This window comes from Phyllostomus hastatus, unplaced genomic scaffold, assembly GCF_019186645.2.
Source record: "Phyllostomus hastatus isolate PE091 unplaced genomic scaffold, TTU_PhHast_1.1 phas_scaffold_93, whole genome shotgun sequence".
NCBI classification, from domain to species: Eukaryota; Metazoa; Chordata; class Mammalia; order Chiroptera; family Phyllostomidae; genus Phyllostomus; species Phyllostomus hastatus.
In genome coordinates, this window is record NW_025334042.1 from 29,026,347 (window position 1) to 29,052,687 (window position 26,341).

At 38.9% G+C, this 26,341-nt stretch overlaps 1 protein-coding gene across 1 annotated transcript in view; it reads right to left on the reverse strand.

The window, feature by feature from the left end:
- Positions 1 to 3,690: 3,690 nt before the first annotated feature.
- The window catches only part of MUC19 (mucin 19, oligomeric), a 110,732-nt gene continuing 88,081 nt past the window's right edge, over positions 3,691 to 26,341 (reverse strand). The window contains 21 exon segments of the mRNA XM_045829423.1: positions 3,691 to 3,871; positions 4,837 to 4,945; positions 5,315 to 5,350; positions 6,775 to 6,889; positions 8,229 to 8,266; positions 8,617 to 8,779; positions 8,868 to 8,899; positions 10,677 to 10,706; positions 14,197 to 14,250; positions 14,532 to 14,567; positions 15,148 to 15,201; positions 15,339 to 15,392; positions 16,123 to 16,176; positions 16,818 to 16,871; positions 17,019 to 17,072; positions 17,786 to 17,839; positions 17,976 to 18,029; positions 18,183 to 18,296; positions 19,841 to 19,894; positions 22,374 to 22,427; positions 24,016 to 24,069. Of these exon segments, the coding sequence (XP_045685379.1) occupies positions 3,691 to 3,871; positions 4,837 to 4,945; positions 5,315 to 5,350; positions 6,775 to 6,889; positions 8,229 to 8,266; positions 8,617 to 8,779; positions 8,868 to 8,899; positions 10,677 to 10,706; positions 14,197 to 14,250; positions 14,532 to 14,567; positions 15,148 to 15,201; positions 15,339 to 15,392; positions 16,123 to 16,176; positions 16,818 to 16,871; positions 17,019 to 17,072; positions 17,786 to 17,839; positions 17,976 to 18,029; positions 18,183 to 18,296; positions 19,841 to 19,894; positions 22,374 to 22,427; positions 24,016 to 24,069 (1,448 nt within the window).

The following is a 26,341-nucleotide window of genomic DNA, read 5'->3' on the forward strand; positions in this document are numbered from 1 at the left end:
GTCAGAACAGCAAAATTCCAACAGGCCGGTTGTTTGTTCCCCTCCCCCCACCAAGCCTCAGTTGTGTCACCAAAGCAAGTCACCAGGCCAAACCTAGATTCAAGGACTGGAGAAATAGACTCTACTTTTTGATGGGAAGAAAAGTAAATCCATGTGGTGGGATTGTGCATAAAGGGATGGGAGCAATTTGTGGCCATTTTGCAATCTACCACAGTACACAAGATTAAACCACTGCTATTTTTCATGTGAATACTTGCAATCAATACTGTTTCCACTTCTGCTTTCATGCAGGTGTCTATATATCAGTTAGTCTGTTCTTTAAAAATATACATCAAAACATGTCATTCCTTTTTCTAAACACCTTCAAAGATTTCTTATCCTATTTATGATAATACCAAACTAATTGTGCTTTGTGCCCTATGTGATCAGTCCCTAGATTTCCTCTTTGACACAATCTCATGCCATTCTTCCCTTAGTGTACTGCTCTTATTTCTGTACCTACTTTAGGACCCTTGCTCCACTTGTTTCTTCTGCCTAAAATGTTTCTCTCAGTTAGCTTCCAAAAGCTGGCTTTTTTTGTTTCAGATCTCAGAGAGGATGTCTCAGGTGCAGTAAACATCACTAGTACAACCTCTCTTTGCAGGACACATGGAAGTTTGTACTCCCAAACTTTATTGCATTATGGTAAGGATATTTAACCTTTTCTGGTTAGTGGACCATGAGCAAAATAAAATGTGTCATTTCTAGATTGAGTCAGTGGGACACCCTGCTCAATATTTGAACCTCCCTTCTTCCCTTACCATCACAATCAGAAATGTCTCATGGTGAAAAGGCAACCACAGGATTAAAGTAGCTTGGATTGCTGAGTCACTACATGAAGAATCACTGACTTGGACAGTTTACAAACCCAAGGTAGACTTTGCATACTGAGAAATACACTTTTGTTGTTATTAGGCACCACATTTGTGGAGTTGATTTGTTACTACAGCATATCCTAGCCTGTCCTAACTGATACACTAATAAGTGTTAAGTTGCTTCTTCATATTGCTCTCCTTCATCCTAACAATGTTTCACTTTCCCCATAGCTCCTAAAAACATTTTTTATTTCCTGTTAGACTCCCACTCCCACTCAACTAGAAATAAACTCTACATAAGGAATCTTATCTACTTATACATTTTTGTATCACCAGTGCCTAAAATAGCAGTTTTTCAGTAAATATTTCCTGAAGGAATCAATATGCTACATTGTAAATGCTGGTGTACCAGATTGGATTATACAGCTGAATATGATTTGAGAAACAAAATGCAACAGGTGAATTCTCAGCCTTATGAGTATTATGAGACCTTAATAGCAACCTACACTATATCTTTGATACTTTTCCATTAGAGAAGTTTGTCAAGATAATGAAATAAAAGGTTCATTTTATTGTTAGAACCAGGTGGTTACACAGGCACAGAGCAAAACTTTGGGAAAGAGCTATACAAATATACTAGCAGTACTTCTATTTATTCCTTTTCTTTTCTGAGACAGCCATACCCTAACTGACCAAAGACTTGGCATTAAGACCACTGAATGAACTCACAAAGAAGAGATTTGAGAAAACCTGAAAACTCTGCCTCCTTATCTGACCTCTGCTCCCATCCAAAGAGAAGGGTCTATTTTACATATGTCCCAAGGCCAACTCTGACTAACAGTATAAAGGCAGCTTATGTTCCTTCTCAATCTTCCTCAAGCATGTAAGTCTCTCGTAACCTTCATGAAAAGTAGTGACTGATGCTTCATTAGGTTCTGGCATTGTTGCAAACTCAATCTGAATCTCATTGAATGTAATGCATGGAAAGACAGGTCTGTTTATGACTGAAGCCCTCACAGAAAACCCATGTTCTTTGTCAGAAGACTACTGAGCCCATGAGAATCAAAGGATATAGGTGGGCAACTCTTTAACATCCATGAATAATATAGAACAGCCAAGAATTTCCTGAACATTCTCTGACAGGGGACCAGAGCCCAACCCGTGGCCTGCAGACAGTGTGTGGCCCAGGATGGCTATGAAAGCGTCCCAACCACAAAATCATAAATTTACTTAAAACATTATGATTTTTTTTGTTTTTGTTAGTGTTTGTGTATTTAATGTGTGGCCAAGACAACTCTTCTTCTTCCAGTGTGACCCAGAGATGTCAAAAGTTTGGACAACCCAGCTCAATAACTGAAATACTTTTGGTGGACCAGTGTTACCTAAGTCACATATTGCTTTAACAAAATTACCTAACTGAGCCAAAATGTGTTTGAAATGCAATGCAGACAATAGATAGAAGAGGAAAACTTTGTTAGTAAGTAGCAGAATTTCACAGACAGAAAGAGAGAGAGAGAGGGAGGGAGAGGGAGATGGTTCTCTGGCTGCTTTTAAGATTCTCTCCTCTTACCTTCTGACACTTTTAATTATAAATTATATTAATTATAACTTGTCAAATAGGGGTCTCTTTGAGTTCCTCTTATTTGGAAATCTCTGGGTTCCTGAACCTGGATCTCTGCTTCTCTCCCCATGTTAAGGAAGGTTTCAGCCATTATTTCTTTGAATAAACTTTCTGCTCCTTTCCCCCTTTTCTCCATCTAGGACCCGTATAGTGTGCCCATTGGTTATCTTGACATTGTTACCTAAATCCTTTAAGCTATTTTTACCCTTTTTCATTCTTTTTTTTAAGATTTTATTTATTTATTTCTAGAGAGGGAATGGAGGGAGAAAGAGAGAGAGAGAGAGAAACATCAATGTGCAGTTGCTGGGGGTCATAGCCTGCAACCCAGGCATGTACCCTGACTGGGAATTGAACCTGCGACACTTTGGTTCACAGCCCACACTCCATACACTGAGCTACGCCAGCCAGGGCTCATTCTTATTTCTTTCACTTCTCTGATTAGCTACATTCCACTCTCCTCTCCTCAAGTTGTATCAACATCTGTAATTCAGAGAAGAGGCTGGGACTGGAGTTGTAGATTAGAAGTCCTCAGTGTATAAACACATCTACTGGTGTTGATGGAATCATCTAAGAAACGTGAGTAAAATGAGAAGAGGTACAGGATGCCCCTTTGGAGAAATGAGAGTTAAAGGGCTGGCAAAAGAGAAGCTGTCCACAAAAGATAGGAGCATTAATCAAAAATGATGTAACAGAAACAGCAAGAAAAATGATTCAAGAAAGGAAGAGTGGAAATGATACCAGACCCTATAAAAAGAATTGTAAGGAGGCCGCTGATGTCCTAAGCAGAGAGAGTTGTGGCAGAATGAAAGGGCTGATGTAACTGGCATAAAGAAGTAAGAAAAGAGAACAAAGACTCCATTTGCAGTAAGTTTAACTGTGAAGGGAAGGAATGTAATGGGAGAATGGCCTCACGAGGCCACTGAGAGTAGAACACGGGTATATGGGAGAGCCGTGATAGCACACTCCACTTCTCCTTGTCTTGCAGAATTCTTATTGCTATGAAATAAATACATGTACTCACTAACTCCTTGCAAAATTACATTTATTTTTCCAGATTGGGTCAACAGCAGAACAAAATGTCTTAGAATGAGAATTCACCTTTTGATTGAGTTATAGATCTTTAGTTATTCTCACAAGTGGGTGATTAGTTTTGTTCACTTGTAAAATAAATGCCTGCAAGTTACAACCAGAAAGGCAATGTTAACATTAAGTGGTCTATGAGGCCATAGATGAAGACGTATGGCACTTGTCTAAGCAAGAACACTTTGTGATGTGCCTGTATCTGTAAGCCAACGTACTGCCATCAGGGCAGTCAAGAATAATTTCTCTGTACTCATACATTTCATCTTGGCAGCAAAGGCAGGAATTTTCCAACTGAAAGATATCATAATTGTACCTAAAAAAAATTCAGAAAGAAATATTTTTAGAGTCTTTTGAAATAAATTGACATTGATGCTCAACTTCTAATTGTCTATGTGATTGACCAAGCCTCCCAACCATTTTATTTTTCCTACACCTGTATTATGTTTTCTGAAGTGGTAGGTAAAATCAAAAGAAAAAGGAAAAAATTCAAAATGAGATTTATAATGTCATAATTAGAGCATTATGGTACAAAAAACAGATTTCTAAATATACAACTAAAACCAAATTATTATTCACTACAAATTAATTTATATGTGAAAGTGTACATAAAGGGAAAAAAGTAAAATGTTATATCTAAAGTACATGTGACAGTTTAAAAATGTACTTTTAACAAGAGTATTTGCTTAACTATTCTGTATTCACTTATGAAAATACATTTGCATAAATGTATTATGTTTGAAATATATAGAAAGTTACTTCAAAATGAATCATTACTTTTGAAAATGTTTATATTTCAGATCTTAATATTTTACTTATTATGTTCCTGTTAAAGGTGAGATCATATGGTATTTGTCTTTCACCACTTGGCTTATTTCACTTAACAACACAAAGAAACAAGCAAAATATAACCAAAGGCACTGAAATAGAGAACAGGCTGACAGTGTCCAGAGGGGAGAGGGGAAGGAATTTCAGGGGAATTTCAGGTGAAAAGAAGAAGGGGTTTACAGGAACAAGTATAAAGGACACATGGACAAAAACTAGGGGGGGAGGAAATGGGAGGGAGGTGGGGAGGGCTGGGGAGTGGGCTGGGGTGGGGGTAAAAGGCAGAAAACTGTACTTGAACAACAGTTAAAATAAAAGTAAAAAAATATTTTACATATTAAGGTCCTGATCATTAATTAGCTGTCATATAAAAAATTTTTCCATGTAATATTTTGAAAGGTTTATTGCCCCCACAATGTTACAAAATTAACACACAGTATACACTCAAAAACTCACCTGATGGTCCTTTTGCATTCCCCTACACATCTTGCCATCTCAAGTCTTTTCCTGCAACCATTGTACTTAACAGTGACATTCACCAGTGAAGTCCTGCAAGTAGTATTACCTAGAGCAAAGTAGATCAGAGAGTCAGAAAGGTTTAACATTAACAATTGCTAAGTCTCAGTTTTCTTAATTAAATTAGAGAATAGTAATAATAGTATTCCTTCTTATAGGAATACTATTTCACAATAGTATTCCTTCTTATAAACGTCACTGGTCTTTTACTAGGGGGAATGTCACAACCAACATAAATATCTAGTATATTAGTTGCAAATATCCATTGTTAGTTTATGGATATATTAAATAGATTAGAATACCTGTTGTTATTAACACAGGATACCTTCTCTTAATAATCTGCCATTTTGTTTTAAAGAAGCTATTTTTTTTTCAACAGTTTACATTTTCTTTACATGTGGAGCTTAATTCTACTTACATGTATAGCAACATTTTTTTGAATCATAGACTCGGTCTACCTATATGGGTGGGAGAGAAAGAAAAAAGACTGGAAATTTTCTCTATTTTTCTATAAATAATGTAACATTTCTTAACTTACTGAAACAGTATCACACAGGGGGCAGATGGGACAGATGAACATATTGATCTCATGTAAGCATGAATGGGCCCATCGGGAAATGAATGGATCAAAAAACTATGGTACATTTACACAATGGAATTCTATGCAGCAGAAAGAGAAAAGGGGCTCCTACTCTTTGCAACAGCATGGGTGGAACTGGAGAACATTATGCTAAGCAGAATAAGCCAGGCGGTGAAAGACAAATACCATATGATCTCATCTTTAACAGAAATCTAATCAACAAAACAAACAAACAAGCAAAATATAACCAAAGACACTGAAATTGAGAACAGGCTCACAGTGACCAGAAAGGAGAGGGGAGGGAATTTCAGGGGAAAAGGGGAAGGGTTTGCAGGAACAAGTATAAAGGACACATGGACAAAAACAAGGGATGGTGGAAATAGGAGGGAGGTGGGGAGGGCTGGGGAGTGGGCTGGGGTGGGGGTAAAAGGCAGAAAACTGTACTTGAACAACAACTAAAATTTAAAAAATGCAAAAAAATGTAAGTACGAATGGGAGGGAGTAGAAATAAAAATGAAACAGTATTTACACTAACTTTTGCAACAGTGGGTCAAAAGGAAAAAACAATATTTCAACCAATTTTTTCTCTAAAATAAAATGCAAAGAAATAAGAAAAAAATTCCTTACTCATTTTAATTGAAAAATACTTTAATAATGACATCACCACTAGACACTGTAAGTGTCTGACAGGCAGGAATGTTTACCTTACATATTATGGCACTCTTAAACTTATCAATGTATCAGAGTAAAAATACAAGAAATGTTGAAATCCAACATTGGAGTGCTAAAATAAAGCTGTAAAACATATTATCAATTATATCTTCAGAAAGAAAAATAAGTTGAGCTTAAACCTTCCTTTATAACTTAAATTTAAGTATTCATTAATACAAAGCCTTCACCACATGTTGGGGGATAAAACTGAAGACTGCAGCACAAAGAAAAATCTGAATAGTACACATACATGGGATTGCATGAAAATTTTGTACCTTTATATAAAATTATTAACATAAATCCATAAGCCTTGAAAACAAACTAGATTTTTTGTTAAAAATAGCAATATGCTTTCTATAGTAATTTACTTCTTCTAGAATAGCACTATATTAAGTTTTATAGAGCCTGAAAGTACATCTTTATATGAAAAATATATTTGACAATAAAAGGTGGGTGAGATATCTGGAATGAAATCTATAAGAGGTCTATTGGCCAGGCAGAAACTTTACCAAATAAGGAAGAATACAGGTTGTGCTTGCATTGAATATGAGAAGTGAATCTTGCTGTTTATTACTTGAGAAGATGACTTACTTTCGCACACCAGGTCTGCCTTGGGCAGTCTTGAACCACTGCAACCAAACCAGCCTCTTTGCAGGAGTAGGAGACACAGGGGTTTTGGGGGTCCTCAAATGAAGCACCAATCTAGGAGGTAGGGAGGGGGAGAGAACAAAGTAAGTATTCATCTTGATTTCTATTTGAAGTTGATAATAAAACCTATTAAAAATTCAAATTTATGATGTTTAGTGAATTTCCAGGGGCACTTTCAGCCACTAGGTTAATATTTAAGAAGAGATGGATTGAAGGCCTTCCATTTCCCAAGTATAAATCAAAGTTTCTTATTGAAAGCAGAGAATGAGTCAAGATTTTCAAATTAAAATTCACATACTGTTACTCTATAATACTTTTTATGTATTTTGAAGAAAGGTTATTTTATTTGGAGCTGTGAATTGACCAATTTTTATAAGTTTAAGGGAAAACAAATAAGAAATCCAAATGGGAAAAAATGGCATAAAGTAGGCTTATCAAAAATAACAAGTTACATTATATTTCTATCTTTTCTTGTCTTTCCATACATTTAAAGTTCTCTATATTGCTTTATAATTCATTTATGCTCAAAATTCAAACAACTGTTTTGGAAATTGTATTTCTTTTAGGGCCTCAAACCACAAAATAAACTTTCTGGTCAACTAGAATTTTATTTCAATTACTTTGCATATAAATGATTAGAGGTAAAAGATTTTCTTTGTTCACTAAACATCATAATATTTTAATGTTTAAAAACTGTCATAAATTCTCAAGTCAGGTCACCTTTGGACACTAAAATTTTTTTTACAAAACTAAAAATTGGGTGTGATAAATGAGTGACCAAATTAAAAACTCTCAGACTTCGTTTTTGTGTTTTCCCTAATATACCACATATATGAGTACTTTATTTCAGATTTTTTAATATGTAGTATCACCAATTCCAATGTATCAAAGTCAATTTGAGAATCAACTGGTTTTTATGGCTTCCTGATACTTTTTCTAAAAAGTTAAATTACTTTCCAAAATGCCAAATCAGTTGTCAAAACCCACCCTTGAATATACTGTATTGCTACATGCACATAATGAGATTCTAGTCTTTGGGGTTTTCTTATTTGATCTCTGACAGTTTGACCATCTGATCTTTCTGGCTATAATTACAGTTTAACTCTGTTCATTGATTTGAATGTTACAAAGTGTGTCTTCTCCATCTGGTGAGACCCATGGGAAATATTATTCAGAAGCTCCATTGCTAGGTAGTTAATGATCAAGTATATTTTCTCCCTTTGAAGCGAGCCATGCTGAGTGCTACATTTGCCATTCCTTTTGAAATTGAATACAGGAAAAAATGAATTCTGCTTCACCATTACTTATGAAAATTTCATGTCATAAACTGAAAGGGCCTGCATTTATTCATAATTATATTAATAAAAATAGAGAAAGTAGAAACAACCTTTACCTCATAGTTGGTATTGTTAAATAAACATGTTCTTGGTTCTGAAAAACAAATACATTATTTTATACTAAAATAAACATTATACATCTCTTTTTATTTATAAAACAGAAATTGCATTGTGCATATCAGTGAATGACAATGTATATATTAGCCAAATACAATGTTCTTCCCATGACACCATCATACCCCTTAATCTACTGATTATATTCATAACTGTTCACTCCAGTTCCCCCACACCACAGACAGTAAGAGGGAAAGTACTGATTCTCTTTTCTTCATCACCTCTATCTAGCATAGTGTTTGACACATATTAGTATCTCAATAAATATCTCTGGAATGTGTGAGTAAGGAAACAACTATTCAATTCAAAGAATGTATTATGAATACACACCACAGTATCCAATTTCACAGCAGGTGTCATTATCTTTGAACTTCACAAGTCTCTCTGCAGTCTTGCATGTGGGTGGAGAAGGGCATTCCTTGGGCTTACACTCTACAGCATTTGCATTGGTACAGGTGCATTTGTGGCAATTAGCAGTCCAGATGTCTCCAGGCTTCAGAAACAAACCAAGGTTAGACTTCTATTCAAATACAGGAATGACAGCAAATTTGAATTAAGGTAGAGAAAAATTATGTACATACGGATTTCTCTTCTCCCAGTGGGCCATGGCAAACTGTTAACATGAAATGATAAATGCTAATTAAATTTGGCAAAATATAACCATCTGCTATTTGTAGATTACCACCAGGTGGACAATACTGTAATTAGCACTAGGATTTCAGAGAGACAGAATTATGGAGGACTGTATGATGCTTTAAGGTAGAAAAATCATATCCACCCACTTTGCTCAGACTTTCTAGTAAGCGTTCATATATTTCCTGTTTTTATAAGCCCCTCCAAAGGAGAATTCTTAATTTCTCCAGGCAGTGGTCCATAAATCTTATGGCTACTGTTTTAGTTACTATTTTACAATCTGACTTCTGCTTCCATAATCCTACAAGTCACCAAGACTTTATAATGACCAGTCTCAAGGGCCTTCTCAGTTTTTCAAGATGCCTAGAATAGCTGACATTTGGAACTCTCAGCTTGAAAATGTTCTTCCTTTGGATTCAACACTGAAATTTTCCTCCCTTATCAGCATTTTCTCCTTCTTCTCATTCTGTCTCTAGTCATTTCTCTGGTACTTCCCCTCACTACAATGTCAAGTGTCCACTGTAATATCAAGTAGACAGCTGTCAAACTTCTGGCTCCAGTCCAGACATCTCGTGTGAGGCAGACCCAGACCTCATTCAGCCTAATAGACAGCATGCTGGCCAGTTTATAAAAACATCAAACTCAATGTGCAAAAAAAGATTGCCTCATCTTGCTTCTAACATCAGTTTCTCATCTAAACTGGCTTTTTCCTATTAAGAACCAAACTATTCTTTCAATCACTTCAGCTTAAAACTTAGGAGTCATTTTGATTCCTTCCTTTCTATCACTTGATATCTAACCTACTGCAGTCCCGTAACTTCATCCTCACTGGAATTCCTTCCTATCCTGCTTCTACTTGTTGTATAATAATCTAGGATCTTATTATCAATGATGGAGCATACTCTGGCTTTTTCAGGGGTTACTCTCATTCAGATCTCTTCCAGATCCAGTCAACTTTCTATACTGTAGTTAGGATAATTCTCCTAAAGCCTAATTTTCATCTCATAATTTCTTTGATTAAAAATTTCTGACATCCCTTAATAGTTTTATAAAATATTACTTATTTTAGCATTCTAGCTTCTCAGATCTGCCCTAATGTGGCTCCCACCTGCCTTTTCAACCTTGTCTTAGTTCTTCATTTATATACCCTGGACTAGTCTGTATATTGTTCTCAAACTACAATTCTGTTATGTACTTCACATTTCTTACTGTGAAATTTATTCTCAGCTTTATATAAAAACTGTCTATTTTTCTTTGAAAACCTCCCATCTCCCACTACATTCTATGGTCAGAGAAAAAAAATTTTGGTAATTTTTGCCACTTTCTACAAAGCTTATCACTTTGGCTTGAAAGTAGTAGGAACTCAAAACCTTCTAAAATTATTGAACTTTGTTTAAGTTTAATTTTTCTCACTTTGTAGTGAGAAAATTAGCTCTCAGAACAGCTGGAATTATTTAGTTCAAAAGATGTTTCCAAGTGATAATATTTTGATCAAGATATCATATAATTACATGAAACACTTTATGTAGTTGGCACACTATTTTGATTGATAACATTTATTTGGTTTGGCTTCATCAGTTTGTGTGGGAGAAAACAGACTACTATTCACTATTTGGTGAATAAAAACTAAATTCATCTACTTTAAGTAGTTCTGTCCTATAACATTTTCATGGTCACTTTTATTAGCATGACTTCTGAAATTGATTTATAAGCATCACTGATGCAGAATGACTGGTTTTCAATGCAGGTGTTCTTACCTGGAGGTGGTGGAAGTGATGCTGGGCATCCTGTGTAAAACAGACAGCTCATATTAGTCCCTAAAGTTATTAGAATAGTTTTAAGGTAAACATAGTTACCTCATAACTGAAAATAATGAGCTACATTGCTAGTCTTACAAACAGACATAATCCTATCTATCTTTTCTTTCTGTTCCTTGTGGCATTTGAAATTCCATGACTAGTGTGTGTTCCCTTTGGATCACAAATTTTAAAGTGGGATATACATGAATCTGAAGGAGAAATGAGAAAGCCTCAAGGTAAACTTCTCTAACTTGAAGATTTCCTTGGAAGACAGTTCTGATGAATAGGACAAGAAAATATATAATCAAAACAGGAAAAGAATAAGTCATATACAGGACACATATAAGTATTTTTAGTTACCTACTTATTTAATCCACTAGGAACTTATATCTTCTTTTTAGTCTTCTTGAACTATTTCAATCTGGCTCTATCTCTACCCCCACCAAATGCTTTAAACAGGTCATGTGTTTCTTTTAGAAGTTTTACACCTCACATATTTTGGTCAACCTGACAATTTACTGATAAATTCCAAATTCTGTTTTCAAGCAGCTAAAAAATCAGATCAATACTTTTATTCTACATAACACGTAAATAGTCTGGCCTAGAAGCAACAGAATATTTGAAAAGAACTTAAATTTCTGCATTTTTAGGCAGAGAGATGCCCACAAATAACAGGTACAGAAAAACAGAAAGGAAATTAAAGATGTGGGAGTTGGCGGGATCAAGCATCTCTCTTTACTAAGGGAGGCTAGGCTATTCCCCAATTAAGAAAGTTCAGCAGGTCATTAGCAGAAACCAGTAGTAGGAGAGAGGAGTCATCTATTAGGCATTAATATAGCAGAAAAATCTTCCCTGAACCAGAATTCCAAGAATTTATTCAAGACATTTGCAAGAGGAAAAAAAGGACAATCTCCTGCCCTGACTGGTGTGGCTCAGTGGATGGAGCACAGGCCTGAGAACCAAAGGGTTGCCAGTCTGATTCCCAGTCAGAGTACAGGCCTGGGTTGCTGGCCATGCCCCCAGTAGGGGGTGTGTGGAAGGCAACCACACATAAACATTTCTCTCCCTCTCTTTCTCCTTTCCTTCCTCCCTGTCTAAAAATAAAATAAATAATATCTCTTTTTTTTAAAGGAACAATCTCCTAATCACCACCTTGTTATTAGACTAATTTCTCCCAAACACCTATCTGATCATATTAATTCTCTTGATAGAATTCTTACAGGGATCCCATTTGGTGTAAGGATTAAAGTCTTGTTTGAGTTTGGCAATAAGATTCTTCATGAACTTTCTTCTTCTTATCTTTCCAATCTCATTTCTTCCCTGAACCTCACAGAGTCACTCTATGGTTGGTTCCTGAATTCACTCATGCTGTCTCATGTCTCTGTCTTTTCAAGGGCTGTTTGGTAGAATTGCCTTCTCACCGCAGCCATTATTAAATTCAATCACATCCTTTCTGTTCCCTTCATTCAATAATACCCACTAATAGGCGGAAATTATTATTCTCCACTCACTGTACCCTTGAGACCATAATTGTTGCACATGGTTATGGGTTAATGTTAAACACTGTAAAGACAGTTTCAGTGCCCATAATAATCCCCCACACACAAAGTAATAAAAAACAAGGACTATGTTTTATTGGTGTTCTTGGCTATTAGTGTCTGCTACAGAGTCTAACACCCACAAGGTATTAAAGAAATGTTAGTTGAATAGGTAACAAAGAAATTAGGATTTTTCCCATACTGACCTGTTTTATTTCCAGTTTCTTGATTTCCTGTGGCTACTACCATAGTTTCTGAAAAGAAATGAAAGGATGGCATTGTCATTTTATTTATTAGAATGACATGTATGCATATCAAGTTTCTGCATATGTGAGTGTACAGATAACCACACAAATTCATCCTCAAGGAAAGCTTTGTGTGGATTAGACAATTCATTCCAGTACATTCACTTTTAGGCTTGTTTTTATTCCATTTGACACTGAGGAGAAGCCTCTAAAATGAAATTATTAAAAACTTCAGGAATAGTATTTCATAGTCTCATACTCAGAGATTTCAAACTAAGAGTTTTATTACTAAGTTGTCAGGAACAGAGTTCTGGTGAAAGCCTAACCAAAAAAAAAAAAAAAAACCTAGGGGAAAAAATCCCTGTTTGAACTTCAAAGTCATCTTCTAAAAGGAAATTTAGCATAACTTCCTGGCCCCCCTGGCTTATTTCTTCCCCACCACTCCTCTCCTTCTTTGCGATGTAAATCTTCCTCCTGCCTCTGGCCAGTTTCATAACCCAGGATGTCTTTTTCAAAGACCTGGGGGCCACTCCTTTAAAACAGAATCATCAAGAATACACTTATATGTAGAATCTGATGAGCAAAATAAGCTAATAAACAAAATAGAAACAGACTCATAGATACACAGAACAGACCAACAGCTGTTAGAAGGAATGGGGTTTGCAGGGCTGGGTGAAAAAAGGAAAGAAGCAAAGCTGGCCGGACCTCAGAGACACAGACAATGGTATGGTGATTACGAAAGGGAAGGGGGGGGGTGGGGGGAATAGGAAAGGGTGTATGGGGAGATAAATGGTGATGGAAGGAGACTTAACTTTGGGTGGTGAACACACAGTACAAACCAGGTGATGTATTATAGAATTGTACAACTGAAATCTATATAATTTTATTAACCAATGTCACCCCAATAAATTTAATAAAACTTAAAAAGGAAAAATAGACTATATAACCTATCAAAAAATTATGGGAAGATATTAGATAATTGTTAACACACTTAACATAAATTTTTGGAATATTTATTCTAGTTCTGTGAAATATGACATTAGAAACTTGATAGGAATTGTGTTGAATATGTAGACTGCTTTGGGTAGTATGGACATTTTAATGATGTAAATTCTTCCTACCCGTGAACATGGTATGTGCTTCCACTTTTGTATCTTTTTCAATTTCTTTCTTTGGTGTCTCATAATTTTCTGAGTAGAGGTCTTTTACATCCTTGATTAGATTTATTAGTAAATATTTTTGAGGCAATTGTAAATGGGATTGTTTTCTTAATTTCAATTCCTGTTAATTTCCTTTCTGTTATTTGCATATAAAAATGCAATTGATTTCTGGATATTAATTTTGTATCCTGCTACTTCTCTGCATTGATTTATCAGTTTTAGCAGTTTCTTGGTGGCATCTTTGGGGTTCCCTATGTACAGTATCATATCATCTACAAATGCTCATAGATAGAGAGCAGGATGATACCTATGATGAGGGGAGGTAGGGGGTGGGGAGACTGAGCAGAAAGGACAAAGGACTGCTGGACATGGATGTCAGTGTGGTGATTGTGGAGGGGATGGGGATTTAAGGTGCCTAAATGATAATGGGAAAAACACAATACAAATTTAAGTTTTACAAAAAGGTATCATATGCTATTGCTCCAGAGCTAGCCCTAAGACAGAAATTGTAGCACCCGTTTCCTCACTGATTTACCTGTGTTGGAACTTCCAGGTGAGACGGTCCTGCCAGGGGCCACTCCAGTAGAGCCTGAAAACAAAATTGAATGGCAACATTATGTCATTTCATTCCCATAATAACAGTATATTCTAGAATAGGACAAGGAAACTACAGAACTTTTTATTATGTAAAAAGACCATTTTCAGGAATAGCTTGTTCCAGAATTGTTTTATGCATTTCCTAATGTAATGGTTCATTCTGAATATAAATTTGTTGGAGTGCAATGTGGGGTGGCTGTCGGGACTCGAAAAGATAACGTTCTTTTTTCTGGGGTCAATACTGGATAGACAAAGGCATTTTTCTTTTCTTACCTGTTTGAATGCCAGTGACTAGGCTACTAGATTCCCCTAGAAAAAAGAAATAAAGCAGGATTGACTGTCTGTTGAATTTTTTATTTGGGTAACATATTGATGCTGTAGAAATTTTAATGTTCTAGAAAAGTTTACACATGCAATAAAGAAATCTAGTGATACTGTATGATGGCAGCATAGTATCATGATTAAGAGGATGGACCTTGGCGACAGACTGCCTGAGCTGAAATCTGCTGTTTATTTGCTATGTGACTTTGGCAAAGTTAGTTAATATCTCTGAGCCACAGATTTTCTCATCTGTAAAAAAAAATCATACTTACCTTATAGCTTGGAGTGAGGGATAAAAGAAATGATAATGAGAAGGCTGTATGTAGAACAGAGTGTGCTCTAAAGTTTTAGTTATGGTGTCATCAGAAAGCAGAGAGGTAAAGAAGTCCACCAGCTCACCTGTATTGATTCCTGTGGTTCCACTGCCTCTAGAGGGCGATGTAGCTTCTAAGAGAGAGGAAAGGTAGAAAATGTGAGCTGAAGAGCATTTACCATTCTGAGGAAAGTTAAGGGTGTACTCTTCTCAATGACAGCACCATGGAAGATTCTCTCCAGCCAGCTGGCTCACCTGTGTTTGAACTCCCAGGTTCAAGTGCAGTGCGAGAAGCTGCTGTAGTGGTACCTGCAACAAGATGATAAAGTCTGGTAATTGGGACTACTGGGAAGAGATATCAGGTTAGTCTTTTACTGTAGCAGCCTTAAAAGAGAGATCATGACATCTGAAGTTAAGTAAGGGGACTTTCCTTCTTGTTAACCTACCTGTGTTAAAACCTCCAAATGTAATCGTCGTCCCAGGAAACTCTTCAGTGGTACCTAAAATGCAAAAAGTGAATGGAACAATAGAGAATTTCCTCCCTAGTTCATCTTGGCAGCATCCATGTGGCCCTAAAACACTGGAAGCCCTTCCCCGAAGACATTCTTCTCTAAAGAAAATGGAAAATAAACTTCACAGCATTTTATTTCCCAGGTTCCCCTTTCACTATGTAGTCAAAGGAAAGCAGGTCTTTATCCCATACCTATTTCATTTCCAGGGACAGATCCACCTGGTGTGCCAGAGGTGCCTAAGGGAGGAAATAAAACATCTTTAGTCTTTGTAAGTAATAATCTTTGTTACAATTTGGAGCATTTTAATAATCAGTTGCCTTCACGAAGCATTCTAGTAAGGGGAGATAAAAATAAACAATAAACATTATGTAGAAGTAAATGACAGAAATGTACTTATTAGGGAAGTAGTGGGGAAGGTAAGCTGGGTAAGGAGGACTGGAAGTACTGAGAGGTTGAGATACAGGCAATGTGCTCTTATACCCATTGGGGGCGGGGAAGAGAACATTTTCATAAGCCAGAATACTGAGGACAGTCTGGCTGAGACATCTGAGGTCTTGGAATCCCCAAGCAGAATAATTATCATAAGGTTGATATCATGCAATATGGCCTCAGCGAAAATGCAGGTCCCTCCTTCACACTCCTCCCCACTCATTTGATTACTGTAGCAACACAAATAGGCAAACGATAGGAGTCCCAGGTTTCGTCCTAAAAAACTTACCTCCTGGCAGTCTTCCCTGGGTAGTTCCACTGCCTCCTGTGTGAGTCAGGGCTTCTAAGAGAATAAAGCAAAAAGGAGTAAGCACTGGAGGTGTAGACAGGACAAATTGGGCTCCTATGGGCTATATCTCTTGAGGAGACACACTCAGAACTCCAGACCTGTGTTGGAACTCCCAGGATTGGTTGTCTTGCCAGAGATGTCCTCAGTTGTGCCTGAAATAAGGGTTTTGGTCATTAGGTCAGTTCATTGCCAATCAAAAAAAAATGGGTGTGAGCTATTAAAAACAACAACAATAAAAACTTTGTTTCTCCCAAAATAAGTTTATTTCTCTGGACTTCCTAGTTTCGAGTCCATCTGTAGATAGTCCATGAAACACATCTTTCCCTCCACAAATTTGCAAAGAGAGTCCACCACCACTGGATCCCTCTTTTACAGATGAGTTAGAATGAAATAGATCTGCTTGCAAATTACCTATATAACTGTCGGGGAATGGGCCCCAGGATGCCCTGGAATTATCCTTAGAGCACAGGACAAGGATGAAATGTTGAATTTCTTGATGTCAAATATTAAACATCAGCTAAATTTGTGCCCCATATTTAGAATATGAGAAACTCAAGGAGTTTTGATGTATTTCAGACAAAAAAATTTATTGGTAAGTTATTAGAGTGTACAATTAGTGTCTTAACAGAGCTCACCTGTAATTATTCCAACTCTTGTTATTCTACCATCTTCTACAGAAGTTGTGGCCCCTAAAAGAGAAGAAAGTAGGATAAAGGTAGTTAAAAACTATTTAAGGACCACAGAAAGGTAAGGCAGTTCTCTTACACAGGATAACAACTGAAGAGGAATCTCATCAAGACTGACCCATCAGAGTCACTGCTACCTGGCTGACTCACCTGTGTTGGAACTGCCAGGGGCAACAGTTGTGCCGAGGGCTAGCCTAGTGGTGCCTGAAACACAGCAAGTAGAGATCTTCACTGTGATGCCTATGTGTTAAAGTCCTGCCACTAAAAGGACCCTAGGTGCATCTATATTATATCAAAGGGCCCTTTCACTGCTTCCCGATGAGGTCAAAATCATAGGCTTTCCTATGACCCATACCATTAAGAAAGTAGTAAAAATATCAATAGTAATATTCCCAATGCAAGGCACCCTCCACAGATATTCCACTGACTTATAATGGAGAAGAAAGGTGGGTTTCTCCCAGGTTCACCTGTCACACTCCCAGTTTCTTGACCTTGTGGTGCTGCAGTGGTGCCTACTGTGGGGGGAAAACCAGAATATTATTTAAACTTGCCAAAAACATTGACTACCATTACTGCTCTTTTGAGAAAAAGAACCTATATGTAGCACAGGCTGGTTTAAGAGTTCACACTGCTTTCTCTACTTCGCAGGTATATAATATTTCCCAGATCCTCTGACAGCTTAGCAATGTGTATACCATCAAGGAGGAAACCTCCCATAAGAATTTCATCAACAGCTCTTCTTGAGAAAGTTACACCTGTGAAGCTTGAGCAGATATTGAAAGTATATTGATAACATGTTAAATCAAAGGAAATACTGAGTAAATGCAACAATTCTTCAGGAAAGCAAACCTAAAAATGGGAGCTAGTGAAGAGCCATAACTAATGGCAAACCCCGACTGTGAGGTGTGCATTCTCACCAGGTCTGGCTCCAGTGCTAGGACCACTGATGCCATCTGTTAACGTCATGGCCTCTGAAGGAAGAAAACATTGAGTGGGGAGCTCTGAAGATTTAGGATATTAGAGAAAAAACTATGCTCCTTTTAGATCAGAATAAGAATACTAAGTATATTATGTCATTAAATATGGAGATTCATTTTGATAGCCTACCTGTCTGGTAACTCCCAGAGATAATGGTTGTCTCAGAGAATCCCCGTGTGGCACCTAAAAATGAGAAAGATAAGGACATCAGCGCAGCGTAAGTGCCCTCTTCATTACTGATGTAGCTCCAGGACCTATCCTTTGATCTCTGTCTCATTAGGAAATGAACTGTCAGTGACTTTCAACATTGCCCTTTCCCGACCAGCTCTTGCTTACTGAGGCTACTGGAGATTCCTTTCCCATATATCTCAGTGAAAGAGAAAGAGGACCTCATGTCACCTTCAACTGTTTCACTCCCCAACCCTGGACTTCCTGGTGTGATAGAACTGCCTAAGGGAGGAAAAAAGACCACAAAAACAACTTATGGTATCCCTGCAATGAATAATATGAATAGATGTGTCTAATTTGTTGGAGGACATGAAATTCGGAATGAGGCTGCTCACTCACTGAAAGTGGAGGTTCCAGGGGCAACAGCTGTAACTGGGGTTGCCCCAGTGATACCTGAAACACCAAGTGCCTGAGATCTTCCATATATTTCCTGTTTGTGCCCTGAAGTCTGGCCTCCAGAAGGACTCCAGGTACGCCTTTGTAAGAGAAAAGGCACCTGTCCCTGTTTCCTAATGACCTAAGAAAGTCTCTCTTTCCCATGACCAATAACAATTAGAAAGCTCCGAAAACACTCATGTTCTCAACATGAGCAACCACATTTTTCACATATGGTTGAAAATATAGTTTTAGCATAGCATCAATGATTACACTCACAAAGTACGGACCATTGGGAAAAATGCAGAAAAAAATTTCAATGTCCCAGAAAAATGTGCATATCATCATTACACTTTTGAACAAAAAACTTTCCAGAGGATATGCCTGTTTACAGGTTCACAAGCTTTCTTCAACCCTAGAGTTACACTAGCTCTCAACACCCCAAAACCCAGGATAATGATAACATATATGGACTAATAGGGTAAAGTACTCATCCGGGATTGACAGCAGCCCTTCTTCACAATGTTCAAGTGTGACAGCAGAAGCCAGCATTGAGAGATTCCCAACATCTCTTAATGCTAAGAAACCCTAGGCGCAACTGCAAACCACTCTGACGCAAAGCACCGCCCCCCACCCCGCCCCTGGTGGCAGGCCAGCCTAAGAAAACTCATCCTTCGTGGTGAACGGCAAACTGCAGGAACTCCTTCTCACCAGGACTGGATCCACTGCGAGTAGACCCCTTGCCTTGTGTCAACGTCATGGCCTCTGAAGGCAGAAGATGGGGAGTGGTGAGGTTGGAGGATTTAGCATACGAGGAGACGATTACATTGACAATGTGCCAAGCAGGTCTACTAACTCTATTTGGAGGTAAAGTATGGAGATTTCTTCTCGTTCACCTACCAGTGTGGGAGCTACCGGGTAGAAGGGTTGTCCTCAGGTACTGCCCTGTGGCACCTACCAATGAGAAAAACGAAGGTATCAACACGGCAAGCTCTCCCCTTTCAAACTAAAGGAACGATAGGGCCTTGAGCAACGAGAAAAAAAAAAAATTCCTGAGGCCTCTGTTTCTATGAGAAATCAACCGTCCACTGCTTTGCACAGTTTCCTTTCCTGACCCACCCTTTCATCACGGGTGCTCCCAGAATTCTGCCAGCCCCACTGCCCCCACCCCCTGTCCCCTGCCACTGAAAGGGAAAGGAGACCTTATGCCATCCTCCCCTGGTTCACTTCCAGTCCCTGGACTCCCTGGGGCAACCGAGGTGCCAAAAGAGGGTAAAGGCAGAGGATTCACTTGTCTTCCTAAATGCCATTCGGCATTATTTGGGGATTTTTGATATTCCTGTGTCGTTGAGGAGGCGGACCTCTGGGACTCGCACACTCTCATAACCTACCTGGCTGGCCATTCGGCGAGCCGCTGCTGGCTCCAGGGGCAAGCCCGGTGGTACCTGGGAACACGGGAGAAGGAAGCTTCAACATAAGTGTGCGTCTCGGATTCCGCTATAATTTGTTCGGAAAATCTTCTGTGGAATTTTGATTTAGGCCTTCGAGTGCAGCACCGAGCACAATAGTCAAAGATTCTTGCCCTACCATGGCTACAGGCTAGACGGAGGAGACCAGCGGTGAGCCCCAAACACCATACAGACTGCTAAGTGTGTCTCCGGCCACGTAAAAGGCGCACCCATGATCCTGACCCAATTTCTCGGGAAGAACTTACTTTTAAGCTGTACTTCAACTTCTTATTTGTTTATATATAGATGCTCTTCTTTGTATCATGGAAGAATTTTACCATTTAGTTTTCATTGTGTCATGGTACCAGAAATTTGAAGTAACGAACAGTGACGAAACACAACAGCAGGCCCAGGGTATTTCAGGGATGACCCACGTATGATGTGCTTCCCTATTTTTCCCTCAAACACTAGTGCAAAAAATCTGCACGCCGTACATGGCACACTACCATCACCGACATTCGTGAGAGCTATGGAGGCAACGCTCAAATCACACGGGAAGACTGGGGCCTTCACGGGCAGGGTTAGGACCTCGGTGGACCTCATACCTGCCATCAGACAACTGGCTCTGAGGCCTGGGCCTCGCGGGCCTGGAGGAGGAAGTGTGAGGCCGCGCGGTTTCTAGGCTGACCCAGTTGCCGGGGCCCAGGCATGCTGTGCTCCCTGAGGAAATATAGGCCCCTCTCCCTTGCCCACCTGCCCAGTCATGTGCCCACTCTAGCCACACGAGCAGGGATTGGACAAAAACCCCAAAGGCTCGCTTCAACAGACACTCACCTCCTGAAAGTCCTGCTTGGGTGCCCCTTCCTCCAAAGGAGGTCGTGAACTCTGACAGAGAAAAGAAGGGAAGGAGTAAGGACTCGGTGGTGGGGAAGGGCACACTGCGCCACCGTCACCATGGATCACCCAAGACGCCAGTGTGCGGCTTTTCCACGCCCTTTCACACCTGCCTGTGACAGAACTTCCCAGTGGCAAAAAGTTTTGCAGAGACTATACCAGTAGTGCCCACGAGGAAGGCTCAGTGCTTCCTAACTCAGTGTGTGCATGCTGTGTGACTTATGTAGAAACCTGAATTCTCCACATCCTAGGGATCTATGGCCCTGTGGGTTTTAGTACCAAGAAGCTACGCATGTTTGTCCCATGTAACATGTATTCCTAATCCTTTTTGTTTATTTGTCTTTTAATGAACCTCTCTATTTGAGGCCGTTTGAAAGTCTCTGTATTACTATTCATCTCTCATTTGTTTTACTTTGTGTTGGTCTAGTGAAGTCTCTTGAGGTTTCAGACAGTAAGGAATCCCTGGACAGATAGTCTTGCATTTTTCATTCTGTATTTGCTGCATCGTGTACACATTGTTCTGAAAAGGCTACACATACATAAATATTGTAGACATGTCTTAGAAGACTTTTTTCTCTTGTAACTATATTTTATGGATTATGCTCTATAGTTGTTCCTTTTCTCCTTCACTTCCCTTCCCTCTGTCCTGCACGCCCCCCATCTGCATTCTCTCCCATAGTTTATGTCCATGGGTTGTACATGTAATTTCTTTGTATTCTACATTTCCTTTATTATTCTTAACCTCCCCCTGTCTATTTTGAACCTACCATTTATGCTACTTACTCCCTGTAGCTTCTCCCCCACTTCCCCACTGAAAACTCTCCATGTTATCTCCATTTCTGTGATTTTTTTCGTATTCTCGTTTTTTGCCTAGTTTTTTTTTTTAAGTTCAGCTGTGGATGATTGTGAGTTTGTTGTCATTTTACTTTTGATAATTTTCATCATCTTCATTTTCTTAGATAATTCCCTTTAACTCTGTTTCCTATAATACGGGCTTGGTGAATATGTACTGCTTTAACTTGACCTTATGTGGGAAGCATTTTATCTTCCCTTCCATTCTAAATGATAGCTTTGCTCCATAGAGCAATCTTGGATGAAGGTCCTTGCCTTTCATGACTTTGAATACTTCTCTCTAGCCCCTTCTTGCTTATAAGGTTCTTTTTGAGAAATCAGCTGACAGTCTTATGGGAACTCATTTGTAGGTAAGTGTCTCCTTGTCTCCTACTGCTTTTAAGATTCTCTCCTTCTCATTAATCTTGGGTAATGTAATTATGATGTGGTTTGGTGTGTGCTTTGTACTTTTAGAAGATTTCTTGTAGTAGTTATTATGAAGTGTGGCTATTAACTAGGAGACCTCACCTGTAACTATTCCATCTTGGGTTGTTTCACTTTCTGCAAGGAGTTCTGTGGCATCTGAGGGAGAGAACGTGGAAAGGAGTAAATTGGAGGATATTTCAGGAAGATGGTAATATATGGTGGTATCTTATATTATATTCGGTGGTAGATTAAGAAAACAGTAACCCCGGGGGCATCAGATTTTAGAGAGGACATGAAGAAAATCTCTGTCACCCTGGTAACTCACCTGGGTTGGAAGTGCCAGGGCTAACAGCTGTGCCTGAGGTAACCCCAGTGGTACCTGAAACACAAAGGGTCTGAGATCTTCAACGTGTTTCCTGTTTGTCCCTGGAAGTCTGACCCCAGAATGACTCCAGGTGTGTCTTTGTTATAGCAAAGCGCCCTGTCCCTCCGTCCTAATGACTTGAGAATGTCGGTCTTTTCCATGGCCAATACCAGTAAGAAAGCTCCAAAAATAGTCATGTTCTCAACATGAACAACCATCCCAGAAATTCCACTTTTTACATATATGGTTAAAAACATGGCTATAGCCTAGATTCACCATTTACACTCACAAGGTACCAACCATTGGGGGAAATGCAGAAAAAGATTGCAATGTCCCAGAGAAATATCGATATCATTATTGCCCTTTTGAACAAGTAAACCTTTGAATAAGATATGCCTGTTTATAGCTTCACATTGCTTTCTCCTCTCCCCAGAGATATACTGTGTCTCATCAGCCCCTGACCCGCCCTGTTGGTGATGTGTGTGTCATCACAGGCTGAAGCGCTCATCCTGGATTGACAGCAGCCCTTCTTTCCAACCTTCCACTGGGACACTAGAAGCCAGTATGGAGAGTTTCCCAACGTCTCTTCAATCTAAGAAACCCTAGGCACAACTGCAAAACACTCTGCGGCAAAGCACCCCTCCCGGCAGGCCAGCCTAAGAAGACTCATCCTTCGTGGTGAACACCAAACTGCAGGAACTCTTTCTCACCAGGACTGGATCCACTGCCAGAAGAGCCTCTGCCTTCTGTCAACGCCGTGGTCTCTGAAGGCAGAATATGGGGAGTGGTGAGGTCGGAGGATTTAACATACGAGGAGACAATTACATTGACACTGTGTCAAGCAGATCTACAAACTATATTAGGAGGTAATGTATTGAGATTTCTTCTTGCTAACCTATCAGTGTGGGAACTCCCAGGTAGAACGGTTATTATAGAGTATCCATGCATATTATCTAACAATCAGAAAGATAAAGACACAAATGGAGTGTAGCTTCAAAATAAAGACACGTCATGATGCCATAGATATTTATAAAGTCTTCTGTGCAATATGTGTTTTGGACTTTGGATGCATCAGAGAGCGGTATACTCATAGACCTCTATCCTAATGCAGCTACATGCTAGCAGATTGAATTCAGCGGTAAACAACAAGCATGATAAATAAATGGGAAAATGGCAAGCCATATATGAGGAATGGGGTCTTGGCAGGCAGCACCTGGCCCCCAAGTGTATCTAATCCCTGCCATCCAACAACTAGGTCTGCAATCCTAGACTGCTGGAAATAATGTTGGGGACATGTGAGTTCATGGAATTTTTGTGATTCTGCCATGATGTGTTCCCAGAAGAAATGCAGGCTTATTTCCTTAGCCTTCTTTGCCACTCATGTGTTCACTCTAGCTACAAAAACAGGCCTTAGATAAAAACTCCAAAGCCTCCAACTCAAAAGTTCAGCTTCTAAGAGTTCTGCTTAGGTGGTATCACTTCCTCTATGGAAATTATCGAAAGATTCTAGACTAGGTTGGGGGAAAGTATACCATATGCTATTGTCAGAATATATTGACTAAGGCGCAAATGTCCAGATTTTGTATACATTTTCTGACTTTACCTGTGTTATGAGTTTCAGGTTCCAGAGTTTTTCCAGGGACGACACCAGCAGTAGCTACAACAAGAAAGGGGCCATGGTCACAACTTCATTGCTTGTCCACCAAGTGATTTAAACAGGAATCTAAAGTCTCCACATAGCAGCAAATGATAACCCTGTGACATTTAGTTCCAATAAGTAATCCATTGTGCTGCATGTAAGTTTTGTTTTCTACCATTTTTTTTCTGAGTTCTTAACTATCATGTCTCTTACTTTGGAGGGGAGAAAAAAACATTTTCCCCACACTACTACTTATGAGTCATTAATTTGACTTCATGGTGGTTTAGTGAAGGCTCTCATCAGCCTAGGCAGTAAGTAGGCTATGTAAAAATTGGCATGTTTTCTATTTTTCAGAATTTACTTGATTGATTATATATAAATAGTTCAGGTATTTTCAGAAGATGGTTTCTTTTTAATTACTTTATTGTTGTTCAATTACACTTGTCTGCATTTTCTCCCCACTACACTCCCCCACCCCAGCCAAACCCACCTCCCTCCCTTGCTTCCACCCTCCTAGAAGACAGTTTTAACAAGTTGTGACATGCATGTGTTAGCTTAGAATGCTCAACTTTGTTTATTCCAACTCTGGTCATTTGGCTTTTTCCGGGGAAAGTTGTGCCCTCTGAGGGAAAGAATGAAGAAAGGGATGATTGGAGAACATTTCAGGATCATGGAAAAGATATGGTGATACCCCTGCAATGCATAATCCCAAAGGAGACATCTAATTTATGGGAAGAGATGTGGAAGATTCTGTTTTGATTTGTTGCTTCTTATTTTGTTACAGTAAATGGGAGATTCTTATGTAAGTGGCAGTTTTCCTTTGTCTTTCTTCTAATTCTTTGTTTTACGATTTTATTTATTTATTTATTTTTAGAGAGGGGAAGGGAGAAAGGAGAGAAACATCAATGTGTGGTTGCCTCTTATGTGGTCCGCACCAGGGATCTGGCCCACAACCCAGGCCTGTGCCCTACACTGGGATTCAAACAAGCAACCCTTTGGTTTACAGGCTGGCACTTAGTCCATTAAGCCACACCAACCAGGGCTGTCTTCTAATTCTTAACTATTACCCAGTTTTCTTGAGACCCTTTACTTTAAATATTTTTTCTTCCCACTGACATTCAGGCTCAAAGGATTTCTTCATTTTCCAATATGCCTCCCTCTCATTGACAAGTGGTCAAGTGACTTCCCAAGACTGCCTTTCTCTTTCCATGAACTCCCCAGCCATCTTGGAAACTCCACATCCACGAGTACTCTGACTTTCCAGGTGCTCTGATTTTCTCAGTATTCTCCATTCAGGGTGGGGCCCACTTCTTCTGGGGGTGAACCCTGGTTAATGCTTTCTATGTTCTATGACTATGAAGCACCTCCCTCTACTTCTCTGTCTTCTGGCACACCCTGACCCAAATCTCACCTCCACTCAGAGACATCTTTCCTATTCTTTAGAGTATTAAGTTTTCTCTGCCATCCCCGCAAATGAGTAGGTATGGGATCTGTGTTGATATTTATGGTTTTAAGAGGTATGTGTAGATCATAACACAGCCACAATTTTTGTGACTTTTTTTCACTTTCTGTTGGTTCCTTGAGTTTAAATGCTACTCACATCTAAGAGCATCAGTGCAAATTAAGGACCAGTCCCTTAATTCATATCACACCCTGCTAAGGGAGGTATGGTTGGGAACAAATGAAAACTCAGGTACAGACAGGTCTGACTTTCTAGAACTTGTGGGACCAGCGGAGCTTCCGCCTCCAGCTCCAGGTGATACCCCATCATGGCTTCATTTCATAATAGAAATAAAAAAGGAAGCTATAATTTTAAAATACAAAATTGGTCATTTTATGAGGATGGCTTGTATAAGGAAAAATAATTTTAAATGAGAGGCTTAATTGTCTCTGTTGAAAATAAGAGTCTTCCCCCTTCCTTTTGTTAGAACAAAAGGAACATTTACTTTAGTTATCACTGATACATCCCCTAGAGCAAGGGACGTAAAGGAAAGAATAGATAAATGGAATCTCATCAGAATAAAAAGCTTCTGCATGGCTAAAGAAAAAGCATTAAAATAAGAAGCGAACCAACCATATGGGAAAAACATACTTGCCAATGATAACTCAGACAAGGGTTTGATCTTCAGAATATATAAAGAACTCACACAACTCAAAACTAAGAAGACAAACAACCCAATTAAAAAATGGGCAAAGACACACAGAGGGTCCAGAGACATATGAAAACATGCTCAGTATCATTAGCCATCAGAGAGATGCAGATTAAAACCACAATGAGATACCACTTCAC